Source organism: Tenebrio molitor, chromosome 1 (assembly GCF_963966145.1).
Source record: "Tenebrio molitor chromosome 1, icTenMoli1.1, whole genome shotgun sequence".
Lineage (NCBI taxonomy): Eukaryota > Metazoa > Arthropoda > Insecta > Coleoptera > Tenebrionidae > Tenebrio > Tenebrio molitor.
Window position 1 is genome coordinate 38,356,186 of NC_091046.1, and position 12,112 is coordinate 38,368,297.

The window sequence follows — 12,112 nt, forward strand, 5'->3', positions numbered from 1 at the left end:
CTTACGTATCAACTTTCTTTTATCAGTTGTACATTAAATGTGTTACTACGAAATTGTTACATTTACATTCAAACTAGACGCACAAAGTCGCAACCTTAATATCACACTGAGTTAAATAATACTTGTATTGGCGTCAAGACCAGCACAACTGTTCAATCAGTAACCCAAATTCCTATTTCTTATTTTTTTGTAAAATCTAATTTTTGCGTAGTGTTAAGTCATTATTTTTAATTTAACAATAACCTTCACGTTACTCTTGTTGTTCCTTTCACTCTAATTTATACACAAATGTGTTTAAAAAGGTAATTACTATGCAGCTATAAAATATGAATACAAATTTGAAGTTAAATCTTTTCTGTATTGTGTGTTGTCTAAGACGTTGTCAAAATTAAATTTTGATCCGGTCCTGTGCAAAGTTTGAATTGAACACATTAGTGGTGACTTGAAGTTGTTAGCGCCATCTGTTTTACTTTATAAAAATCATTTTTAAGGGAACAGGTGTCAGTAATGGTTTGATTTTGATAAGTTGAATTTCTTTTAATTTAGAATTTGTTTATTTTATATTCGACCTTTGACAAATCGTCATTTTTAACAAATTATGGATAATTAAGTACTACAACCACATGCAACATAAAAAAATCTTTAATAAAAATTGAATAATTCTGACCCATGTGCCTTATGATTCAAACATTTTATGATAAATTATTCAGATTTATTCCTGATCTCGAGTTTATAAAGGCCACATATGTATTTTTGAATAGTCTTTATTCTTCTCACAATGATTCTACTAAGAAGTTTGCACAAAAATGGCTTTCCAACAATAACATTTTGTAGAAATTATGCCGCCCTTAAATCGTTCAAAAGTATCCCCACTTTAAAGTCATATCCCTTAGTAGGCCACTCATATTTATTTTTTCCTGGAGGTAAGTATGATGTCATTATTGTATATACTAAATTAAATTAAAAAATTTCAGGTAAATACAAAGCTGATCGATTAACAGAAGCTTTTCTAGATATAAACAAGACACTGGGACCAATTTTTAAATTAAAACTGGGTGGATCTGATATGGTAATCACTCTTGACCCAGATCACACACAAATTTTGTTTCAAAGTGAAGGGAAAAATCCTCAAAGACCCCCTTTTCCTGCTCTTGTTCATTACAGAGAAAAAGTATTTAACAGTGCTGGGGTAGTTCCTGGAAATGGAGAGGAATGGTACAGACTCAGAAAAGGGGTGACTCCTTTATTAAAGTCACAATTAATAGAATCATATAAAAAACAACAAAAGGAAATTGCCAATACTTTTGTGGAATATGTTAAAAAACATAGAGATGAGAATCTTACCTTAAGTGATGTCTACACTCATCTGTTAAAATTTACAATTGAGGGTAAATAATAGTAATATTAAATTGTTTAGTGGTACATAAAGAAAAGTTAATTTCAGCAATCTCAGTTGTATCTCCAGGACATCGATTCCACTGTCTACTTGGTGATGACTTGGAAACAAAGAAAATCATTGTAGCTAGCATAGACTTCATGGATGGTTTATATAAGACACTGATTGAACCTCCAATTTGGAAAATTTGGAAAACATCAGCTTATAAAAAATTAGAGTCATCACATAACACTATTTACAAGTAAGTAAAAAAAATGGTCAAGTTTGACCTAACAATAGGTTTTACAGCATTTTGAAACAACATCTAGAAGATGTTAAAATTAAATATTCTGAAAATCCTGAAGATGTGAAAAAAACGCAACCATATATGTATTACTTGATTAGTAATGATACTCTGTCATGGGAAGATAAAATTATGTTAGCAATAGAAATATTTCTGGGTGGTATTGATGCTACAGCCACCACTATAGCTTTTACTTTACATTATTTGTCACAAAATGTTGAGGTACAAGAGTCTGCTAGATTAAGTATAACAGAGGGTGAACAGTTTCTAAGAGCTTGCATTAGAGAAACTTTAAGACTGTCACCCACTGCTGGTGGCAATTCAAGATTTTTAAATCACGATACAGTTATGGGGGATTACATCATTCCAAAAGGGGTACGCTAATATTTGCATTTGTCAGTTTGTGTCAAGAATCAAAGCATACCGAAATTCGACCTTGTGTAAAATTTATTTTCCAGATGTTGGTATTATCACTTAATTCAGCACTCTCGCTCGATGAAAAGTACTTTCACCAAGCCCATAAATATAATCCACAAAGATTTATTAAAGCTACCAAGGAAGAATTTCACAGGTACGCCTCCTTACCGTTTGGGCATGGCCCGAGAATGTGTCCTGGAAAGAGGGTTGCAGAAAATGAAATTATAATTTTATTGACGGAGGTTCTTGTTTACTTTTTAGACGACGTGTTTCTAATTTGTCGCTTTTAGATTTTGAAAAATTTTCGTTTGGAACCGGCGGGAAACACCGACGTCGGTATGGTTTTCAGAATGAACCGTGTCCCTGACAGACCAATAAATATAAAATTTGCAAATACAAATCACTAAATATTTATTATTTCATTGTACAACAATACATGTTTTCAAAATTACACTAGTATTAGTTCCATTTACATTTTCATATTTACAATTTTTTAAATGTATATTTTTGATATTGTTTATAATTTTTGTACAATAAAAATCTGATTAAAGCTTATATGACGTTAGTGTCATACACTTTTTTAGGTTTGATATTTTTTAGTGATAAATTTAAGATGCTATTGTCGATGTTTTAATTTACATTTTTTTTAAGAATAAGGCAAACATCTAGACAATGTAAACGTTATATTCTAAATAAATAGTACGTAAAATTAACACAAACTGTGTATGTACTATACATAAATATAAAAGATAAATTATTAAACTGCATTTGAATAATAAATTTATTGACATATATCTCTGCTATTAAGAATCTTAATCTATGTAAGTAGATATTTTGCACAGAATTTGGGAATGTTTGCGGATAAATCCGACCGTGGTAGTAACATGTTAAATCGAAGACAATTGCAGGTCAGAGTTACCCAGTATACAACAATTTTTTTTAAATAAACAACACAGAACTAGTGTAAGCGCTACAAAAGTTCGATATACTATATAAAATATGAGGTAAAATAATGGTCCGCTCCTAACAGTTAAGAAAAACTATTGACAATGAATCCATAAACATGACAAAAGACATAACAAAAATATTTATGATAACACGTAATTAAAATCACAGAGCTTTTCCACACGCTGCTAATAAAAAAGAAAAAACAATAATAGCAAAATGTCTTATACAATTCAATTTTATAATAAAATTTCAAAATGTACATCTTAACAAAGAGAATAAAACTGTCTTTGGCAATTAAAAAAAACATCACTAATAACTTTCGCGAAAAGAAAAAACTGTCGATTAAAGCCAGGATGGCCTCGTCATGGAGTCGTATGGTTGCCTCATACTTAACGCGGGATGATAACCGGGAGGGTACGGCCCTGGTGGGCCCAACAGTCCTTGATTCAACACGCCCGCTTGCAGATAATGCTGGTAAAGCGGCGAACTGGTGTCCATCAGGGGCGCCTGCGCAGACGGCATGAAGTGGCTGCCAAGGGGGTAACTCGGTGGCGTGGCCTGGCGCGCCCCTATGAACGGGTAACTGGGCGCTTGCCGGCTCGACGACTGGTGCGCCGCCACTCTGGTCTGCTTGTCGGCGGCGTCGGGGGTCGACCTGTGGTGGGCGGCCGTCGCCGCTGCTATGTAATAGTTCGGGGCCGCTCGGAAGTCTTCCAAGAAATTGGGATATGCATCTTTATCACCGTACAAACCGGAACCTATACCCAGAGCTGACGGTGACGGTCCGAAATTGAAGGCGCTGCCGGGGACTACGCTGGCTGTTTTCAAGGATATTGCACTTGGTTCCATGGGGGAGTTCGACTTTAAGCCCGCGTACGACTGGAAGCCCTGGCTGTTCGAGGGCGGGGGAGGCTCCGCCGCCGACGCAGCTTGAGCTGCAACGCGAAATTACGAATATAAATTATCGTTCGAGGTTGTTATAAATAAAGAGATCTGCTGGCTCTAGTGACTTTTTGTACACATACGGACATTTTCAATTAGGATTTTCTACTTGTAATTTGGCTTTCGTGTCGGTTATGTTAGTTATTTGACACCAAATTTGCTTCATTTAAATCAAAATATAGCACATTAGAAAACAACCAGAACAAACAATTTATTTACACCAATTTCAACTAAGTTATCGTTCAAATTCAAAATTCTCAAATTTGAAATGTCGTAGCAACATTCCAAAAAGACGTGAAATTCAAAATAACATTCATAATCAATTCATGATGACAATAAAGTATGAATTACAATTTGATTTTTTGAAATGACAAACAATAACGGCTAAAATTTTTTGGCCGGCATAGTACTGTCGCGAGCAATAAATTTTGGTCGTCAATGTCATTTCAAAATTTGGTTAGATTGTCAGATTTAAAAAATTTCCCAGCCTAATTATGCCCATGTCAACAAAGTGTCAAAAAAATGAGAAAAAAAATGACAATTAATCTCATACAACATGATAGGTTATGATATTTACGACTGTTTTACAATGGGGCAATGACGACCAAAATTTATTGCTCGCGACTGTACTATTGGGGACACGGAAAACTGGGCAGATGTGTCATTCAGTTGTCAAAATTTCTAAACCATACCTTAGCTACTCATAACCAAGCTTAAGTTAATTTGACAGTTTTTTTTGAAAATATCAATCATAATGACAGTAAAGGTGCATTTACACTGACATTTTTTGAAATGACACTAGCAGACTGCCCTCATTGTACATACGGTTGGCTTAAAAAAAAACGGCAACTGTCAGAAAAAGTTGTGTCAGATTTTATTAAATTTTTATAGTTTGAAACGACCTTTTAGAGTTTAGGTTAAAAAACTGCACTTATGTGTCAGAAATACTACTGTCAAACGGACACAAATTGACAAATTAAATTTCCAATTCACATTAGGTCAGATTTCAATTCCCGTTTTTTTTTGAAGCCAACTGTACCAAATGTACGGATAATAAAAAGGTAAACTCGTTCTGGAAGTCTCTTTTTGAATGAATCTCCAGTTTACAAGCGGTAATTTTCTTAATTAACCCATACGTACTTTTCAAGCATCATATTTAAATAATGCATTGTCTATTCATGATAAATGTGGATAAGAGGTGGCTGTGACTTATTTTTATCATGTTGGATAAAGTGACTCAATTTCATATTTTTTCCTGCCAAAAATATGACATGACTCTTCCGGCATCCAAATTTGAACAATGTGGTCTAATTTCATTAAAAAAATCCTGTTTTTACAAGTATTCGCCTTGGCATTATTTAATAATTATGATTCAACTCGAAATATGTTCAAGTTGACAACGATGTTACTGTTTCCATCACACAATTTAGAAACTTAACACGAAAGCTATCAATTTCTACTAGGGAATTTTATTTGTTCTGTAGTTACTACCAACAATGTTACCAGATGTCATAGCCACTCCTTATCCACATTCATCGTAAATACAATACTGTGTAATACAAACTGAAATTCAACCCATCAATTAAAAAACTTTTTAAAAAACTCACCAGTTTTGGTGCTCTTGCGCTTCTTCGATTTCTTTTCCATACCCTGTTGCACGACGTTCGTAGTTTTGGATTCATTGGTCATTACTGAATTCTGAAGTTCAGTTATTTGTCTGTTGTACATCGACGAAGGTGGCGCTTGGATGTTCTGATTGTAAGACTGAATGCCCATGTTGGGTTGGTTGAAAATCGGCAAACCCGACGAGCTGGTACATATGGGCTTGTTGAACATGTGCGGTCCTCCCAGTCCCTTGTCACCATAATACTGACTCGCTGCCGGTTGCAATCCACTCAACATCCTCTCGTCGTTGTTGTAGCGATCGACGATGTGCGACAGATTAGCTATATTGCCTCTTAAACCTAAAGGTTGGTCCATGTCTAGATGAGTGTATGTCGGTCTCGGTATCGAGACTTCATTCGACTTGTACGAACTCTGAACGTCCAACGGCTGAGCCAAACGATTGGGCGTCGAAGTGTTCGTGTAATTTGAGTGCGCCTGTTGCGGGTTCGAAGTGACTGGATTCATGTCCATGCCCTTGTAGCCCATGTGGGGACTGGAGTTCGCGTAGTGCAGAGGACCTTCCGCCGGCTGCTGGGCCTGCTGATTATTGCAGGCCGTCTGCTGGTCGTTGGACGGCGGCCTCACATACGTCAACTCCGGCCTGTTGTACTGCGGCATGCTCCTCGAGAAGTTCACCTCCGCCCCGGCGTACCCCATATTGGTGTACTTGCCGATGTCTATTTTCCTGTCGATGCCTGGAGCCGATGCTAGACCCCTGGCCGCGGGTATGTTCAACGGATAGTTAGACTCGCTGCCGTAATTGTTATTGTACGGATTCGCGGGCGCCGAGTAGTTTATGATCGGAGACGCCAACTGCTGCTGCTGGACAGGAGAGGCGCTGCTGTGAGACTTGCCGTACGAGTCGACGTTCGTCTGAACCGTCAGCGGTTTGGGATCGGGGATGTTCTGGTGGATGTAGTGCTTCATCGATTCTTCACCGCGAGCATTCTGCACTTGCATCGGCTCGTTCACGCCCTGGGCGTTCTGACTTTCGACCGGTTGCAACGTCCTGTTCATTTCCGTTTCGTACCTGTGAGACATCTGAACGGCCTCTGCCTCGTTGTAAGCCCGTTTCTTGACCGGAAACATTGCAGTCTGGATCTTGTCGCTCGTTTTGTTCTGATTCTGGTCTGGTCGGAATGTTTCAACATTGGGAGAATGTTGGGGGTGGGGCGAGGTTGACGAGACTGTGTTGGCGGGCGAGCTTGCGACGACGTAATTTTGGGTGGCCTTGGCTTGGTACTGGTCAGTCAGAGACTTGTTCGTGTCGTAGTACGAGGCAGGATTGACGCTTTCCGGGTTGTAAGGGGGAGTCGGATTCGGGTTGCTGTAATTCGGGGTGTGGGAGTAGTACGGCGAATTGGGGTAGGAGTAAGCTATGTTCTGGGTGGTGTTCGGGGTGTAAACGTGGTCGGAACATTGCGTGTACGGCGACTGGGGGTTGTCTCGAGGGCTGCACGACTTGTCCGGACTGCTCTTGTTCGAAACCGTGTCTTGGTAGAATCCGACTCTGATTTGTCCGTTGAATGGGGGGTAGGGGGCTGCTTTGGGGGAGACGTCGGGGCGAGGTGAGGCCATCACGGGGGACGCCCCCGAGGGCGACCTGTGCAGAGGGGAAGGGTACGGGGCTGGGTAGGCTCCCAACCTTTCGTCTATCCCCACTCTCGGGGAGTCCATATCCTGACTGAAGGACGATCGCTCGGATATGCTACTTCCGGTACTGACCTTCCTCTGTCTGGGTACGGGTTGTCCGTGAGGAGTCACAGGACTGTCCGTGCTGGGCGAGACGTCCGGAACAGGGACTTTAGCCGAACTTTCGTCTTTGGCTTTCAAATCCGCCGTTGCTTTGTTGCAGTCCTCCGACTTCTCGTTCTCTTTCCCGTCCGTTTTGGAATCGCTCTTCTTCTGAGACGACTGTACTTTGGGAGCACCAAAAGCTTTAAACCAGGCACTTAAATTTGGTGTAGCTCCGCTCATCATACTCGATTCTTCTCTAACGGGAGATTCTTTCTTCTCGCTTTCCGGTTTCACTTTCGTCTCGACCTCTTCCTTAACCTCACTGCCGACGTTAGAAGACGGAAACGAGAATTTATCGTTATCTTTGACCTTGACGCCGTCCGATCCTTCCGTTTTTGTGTTGTCATCGACGAATTTGTGTCGACCGAAACTGTCCAGCACAGATCCCAAACTCAACTTGGGGGCGTTGTCGTTAGTTTTAACAATTAACGAATTTTTAGTGTCTTTATTTTTCGACAACGGCCCCAAGGGGAACAGTTCGTCTGTCTGTTTCGAGCTCTGAACGCTCGAGATCAGATTTCCTTTGCTTTTTCCCGGCTGTAGACGGTCTATGGTCCTCTGCACCTCTCGACGCTTGATGAACTTCGCCGGATCTCTGCTGAACGTTCGTCTCTTCACGTCCTTCCCCACTCCGTCTTTCTTCGAATTGAATTTCTCGATTTTTTTGCGAGGATCATTGTCAGTTTTGCTGACAATATCGAAGTCGTCTAAGGCAGGATACGACGGAGAATTACTGGCTGAACTGAACTCGGAGAATTTCGGTGTGTCGTCCAACCACTTGTTTATATCTTTCAGAGTTTGTTCGGTTGCGATTGTTAAAGCCTCGATGGATGCGTTTTTGATGGTCGCACTTTTCGAATTCGGCTTCTTCGCTTTTTTGTTGTCAGAATGTAAGCTCTCCATCGTACTGTTGCTGTCTTCACAGTCGACATCTTTCTTCAGGTGGGCTCTGTTCACTTTGTCTTTCTTGTTCTTGCTCTTGTCGTCTTTTTCTTTCTTACATTTCTCTTTGTTTTCCTTTGGAGTATCTAAATCAAAGCGAAACTCCTCGTCATTTAATTTGTTCGATATTTCGCTCTTGGCTTTTAACTTTTCTATTGTTTCCCTAAGCTTGTTATGCTTATCTTTCGGTTTTGATACTACCGTAGAAGACTTTTCAGTTTGTTTCTTTGACTGCATATCACATGAATTAGTGTCGTCTTGATCGAAAAGCTCCTTGAATTTGTCTTGCTTCTGTTTTTGTTTACCTTCGACAGAATTAATTTTTATTAAACATTTTATTTACGTTTACCTCCAAAAACACTAGTTCCGACAAACGACAACTCACACGTCACTCTTGCAAAACCCTAACATCTACAGACCAAAACCTCCGTCGTCTTACGTCTAAAACTAGTTCATTTTACTAGCGATATCGCTATTTTATTATAATTTTTAATACTGCAATAACCTGACACCTACTTTGTACTCAGATTTCCAATTTTTCTCTCTCACATGCGACAGTAAATCCGACCACCAAAAGCATACACCAAATTATTAACACTGTTCTCGTCGCATTGACGTTTTCTGAATTAAAAGAAACCTACCTTTTGTTGCTGAAATTTTTTCTAGATTCTTGTCGTCGTGAGATTTCGCTTGTTTCTTAGGAAAAAAATCGAACCTATTGTCAGGGCTGGAAGGGGCACTTGAAGGCGGAGGGCTACTACTATAACTCCTTACGAACGACGTTCTGCTCACACTCCTGCTAGGACTCCGGCTCCTGAGCGGACTCGAATATCTCTCCTTCTTATGTTTGTTGTTGCTTTTGGAATTTACTTTATCTTTAACGCTTTTCTTCGTCTCATTTTTATCTTTTTTCGCTATTTTGTAAGGTTTTTTGTTGGTCTTTTCTTTTTTACCCGACGTCAATTTTTCATCGTCGTTGGTATCTTCGAGTGAATCGTATGAAACGCTTCGTTTACCTAGAGATTCCTCCGAAAGAGAATGTTCCCTCTTCTTGTCAGTTTTGGCCGACAGGGTGGGCTTCCTTTTCGACGATTTCGTCTGACTGTCGGTTTTGCTGATTTTCTTAGCTTCCTTAACGTCCAATTCTGAGTTTGGAAATTCAACTGCGATTTCATCGTCTGATGACGAAATTTGGTCCAAAAATCTCTCGGTCGCTCTTTCAAACACCTTCAAGAGGTTGTCGACCATTTCGGTATACTCTAAACACAAATATTTATTAAAAACTTCGTCTCGACGAGGCGATCGATAGTTTTACCGTTTTCGGCGCCGTTGTACAGTCGACAATTATCTACGATTAATTGAAAATCGTCCCTAAACTTCGTAAAATTCTTGTAATAACCGGCATCTAGCCTTTCCTCCATCCTTTGCAAATCCATCGGTTTTCTAATAACCGTGTAATAATTGGGAGCGTAATCTTCGTCGACGGGGTCGGCAAACGGCCAAGCGTCTTCGTGATTCTTTACGTAGTCCAAGATCTTGTGCATTCCTGTAATGAGATCTTCGTCCGTTTGGCGAAATCTGAAAATTATCGTTTCATTTAGCACTTGCAAGTTGAATAACACGAGTTACCATACAAATTATTACAGGAGTGGGGAGGCGGGAACATGCAACGGAGAAACAGATTCACATACCCACACTTTATTTATTTTGTACAATTTAGACGACAGTTAACAAAAAGTAGATCCAGTTTAAGTTAAAAACTAGTTATGTAAGATATCTAGAATTTGATTTATATTTTGGCGGTACTTTGACGCAATAGAAAATAAGAAAAAAATACTGGTTGACTTACACCTGCGACGTTTTAAGTTTTTTCTTGTGTGAATTGGCAACAGGTTGAATCACTATTTGTCCAGTGGCCGCAGCTAATGAATTATTGGTCTGACGCCCGACTGTCGTGGTGGTCGAAGAAGTTGAGGACTTGGAGCTCTCCTCGCTTGTTTTCTTCCTTTTTGAATTCTTGGGTGCTGTGACTGCATCTAAAAAAATACATTTAATAACACGCTGATGCGTTTTCGTCGCTGAAACCTTTGCTGTTTGAGGAACTGGTCGACAATTTCCTTTGCCTTCCCTTTGACTTCTTTTGGCGCGCTTTAGCTCCACCCATTTCATACCGGCTTTCCGATTTCTCACTTTGACTGTCCTCACTTTGTTCCTTAAGCTTATTTCTTCTCTCATATGCTTCCCGCCTTTTTATTTCTAACTCGCGTTTTCTCTGTTTCTCTTCTTCTTCCAAACTAATTTGTTTAGGTAAATCACAATTCGTTTCTTCCTTTTCTACCTCCTGAAAGATACAACTGTAATAAACAGACGCATTTTAAAATACCTCACTGACAGCTTTACGCAACCGCCTCGACGTTCTCCTCGGTTGGTTCTCCAACAAGCGTTTCCGGGCCAGCCTTTCCTTTTCACGGAACAGTCTAGGCAATTCGGGTAAAAAATTTTCACTTAAAGTACGATGTAACTGTCTTTCACACTTGGCAGAAGACTTTTTAAACTTTTTATTAAGTTGAAACCAATCTTCTTCGGTGAAACAGATGACCTGCCACACTGATTTCTTCTTGTTATTCTTAGTCTTGAAGTCTTCTCTGTACAACCTAGTGCCGTAAAAATACCAGTAAGCTGAATCGTTACTGTCATAACCTAAAGGTTCCACCCTCAAACTGTCGGCTTCTAAATTTTTCAACTGGTCAAGCACGTCGTCAGCATCCAAACGAAAATCACAGAGTGCATGCAAAATGTCTACTTTAGTTCGCAACGGTAACAACTGAAAATCTATGTCCGTATTAAACGGGTTGTATTGATCATGTTCCTGACATTTCTGACGAAAAAGACGTCTCAAGAACATCTGATAATTGAACGTGGAGATCTCATTGTTTGGTAAGCACCCGCTAAGTAATCTCACAATAAGTTCTTGCAGCCACGAAGTCTCTTCAGTCCCATCAGTCAAAAGAGCTTCCTCCAAATCCTAAGTAACAAAAAAAAGTTCGTTGTTTACCATGATTAATTGGATTTTTTTGGGTATTACCTCAATGTCAAAATCTAAAAGGTTAAATGCTGTACGAAACAATGAACAAAAATGTGCAATGCTTGGGACCTCCCACCATGATTGTATGTCTGGAACACAAATACAAAGTAACAAAAATGTAATTTGAGACACGAACTTGTTCAATTCTTGCATATCAACAGAGTAAACACACCTAGGATGCTAATGAAAGTTGGAAACATAACCTATACGATGATCAATACATGTAACGTCGTTAATTCACATTAATCTCGACGAAACACCCCAAATACCCATGAATTAACAAATTTACGGCTGGACTCGGTCACAGTTAACAACATTTATCACACTATAGGCCCTTGGGTGTCAAAAAGAATGCCATTTCTTCAACAAGCTTTGATAGGCTTCCCCCAAATCTGCGTACTAGTGCAACCTAGCGTCTATTTCTACGTCACTTAACGTCGTCACTAACGCTGTAATTTTTCACAATTAAAAAGTATTTTCGAAAGTTGTTCGAAACTACTCGAAATAAACGCACTCCCAATACATCGTATAAAGTTTCTGACAACTGTCAATCGTACTTTGAAAATTCGCCTTTTGAAAAACCGGAAGTTATTAGAATAGTGCTGCTTTTACCGCTTCTTATTGTATTTGACACGGA

General features: G+C 39.5%; 2 protein-coding genes across 3 annotated transcripts; one reads left to right on the forward strand and one right to left on the reverse strand.

Moving 5' to 3' along the window:
* The first annotated feature begins 243 nt into the window (after positions 1-243).
* On the forward strand, positions 244-2,651 carry LOC138122775 (cytochrome P450 CYP12A2-like). Its single transcript, XM_069037078.1, has 6 exons — positions 244-923; positions 975-1,388; positions 1,445-1,637; positions 1,685-2,054; positions 2,138-2,338; positions 2,387-2,651. The coding sequence occupies exons 1-6, from the start codon at positions 779-781 to the stop codon at positions 2,501-2,503; spliced, it is 1,440 nt and encodes a 479-aa protein (XP_068893179.1). The 5' UTR covers positions 244-778; the 3' UTR covers positions 2,504-2,651.
* On the reverse strand, positions 2,491-12,070 carry LOC138122735 (uncharacterized). Of its 2 annotated transcripts, XM_069037037.1 has the most exons (10): positions 11,975-12,070; positions 11,648-11,924; positions 11,476-11,564; positions 10,783-11,415; positions 10,476-10,731; positions 10,240-10,426; positions 9,706-9,968; positions 9,032-9,649; positions 5,594-8,695; positions 2,491-3,979 (listed from the first exon to the last, which is right to left on the reverse strand). In XM_069037037.1, the coding sequence occupies exons 2-10, from the start codon at positions 11,673-11,675 to the stop codon at positions 3,387-3,389; spliced, it is 5,769 nt and encodes a 1,922-aa protein (XP_068893138.1). In that variant the 5' UTR covers positions 11,676-11,924; positions 11,975-12,070; the 3' UTR covers positions 2,491-3,386. The 2 variants fall into 2 exon arrangements, with proteins under 2 accessions (XP_068893138.1, XP_068893129.1); XM_069037028.1 differs by having other exon boundaries at positions 11,648-12,008.
* Positions 12,071-12,112: the final 42 nt, after the last annotated feature.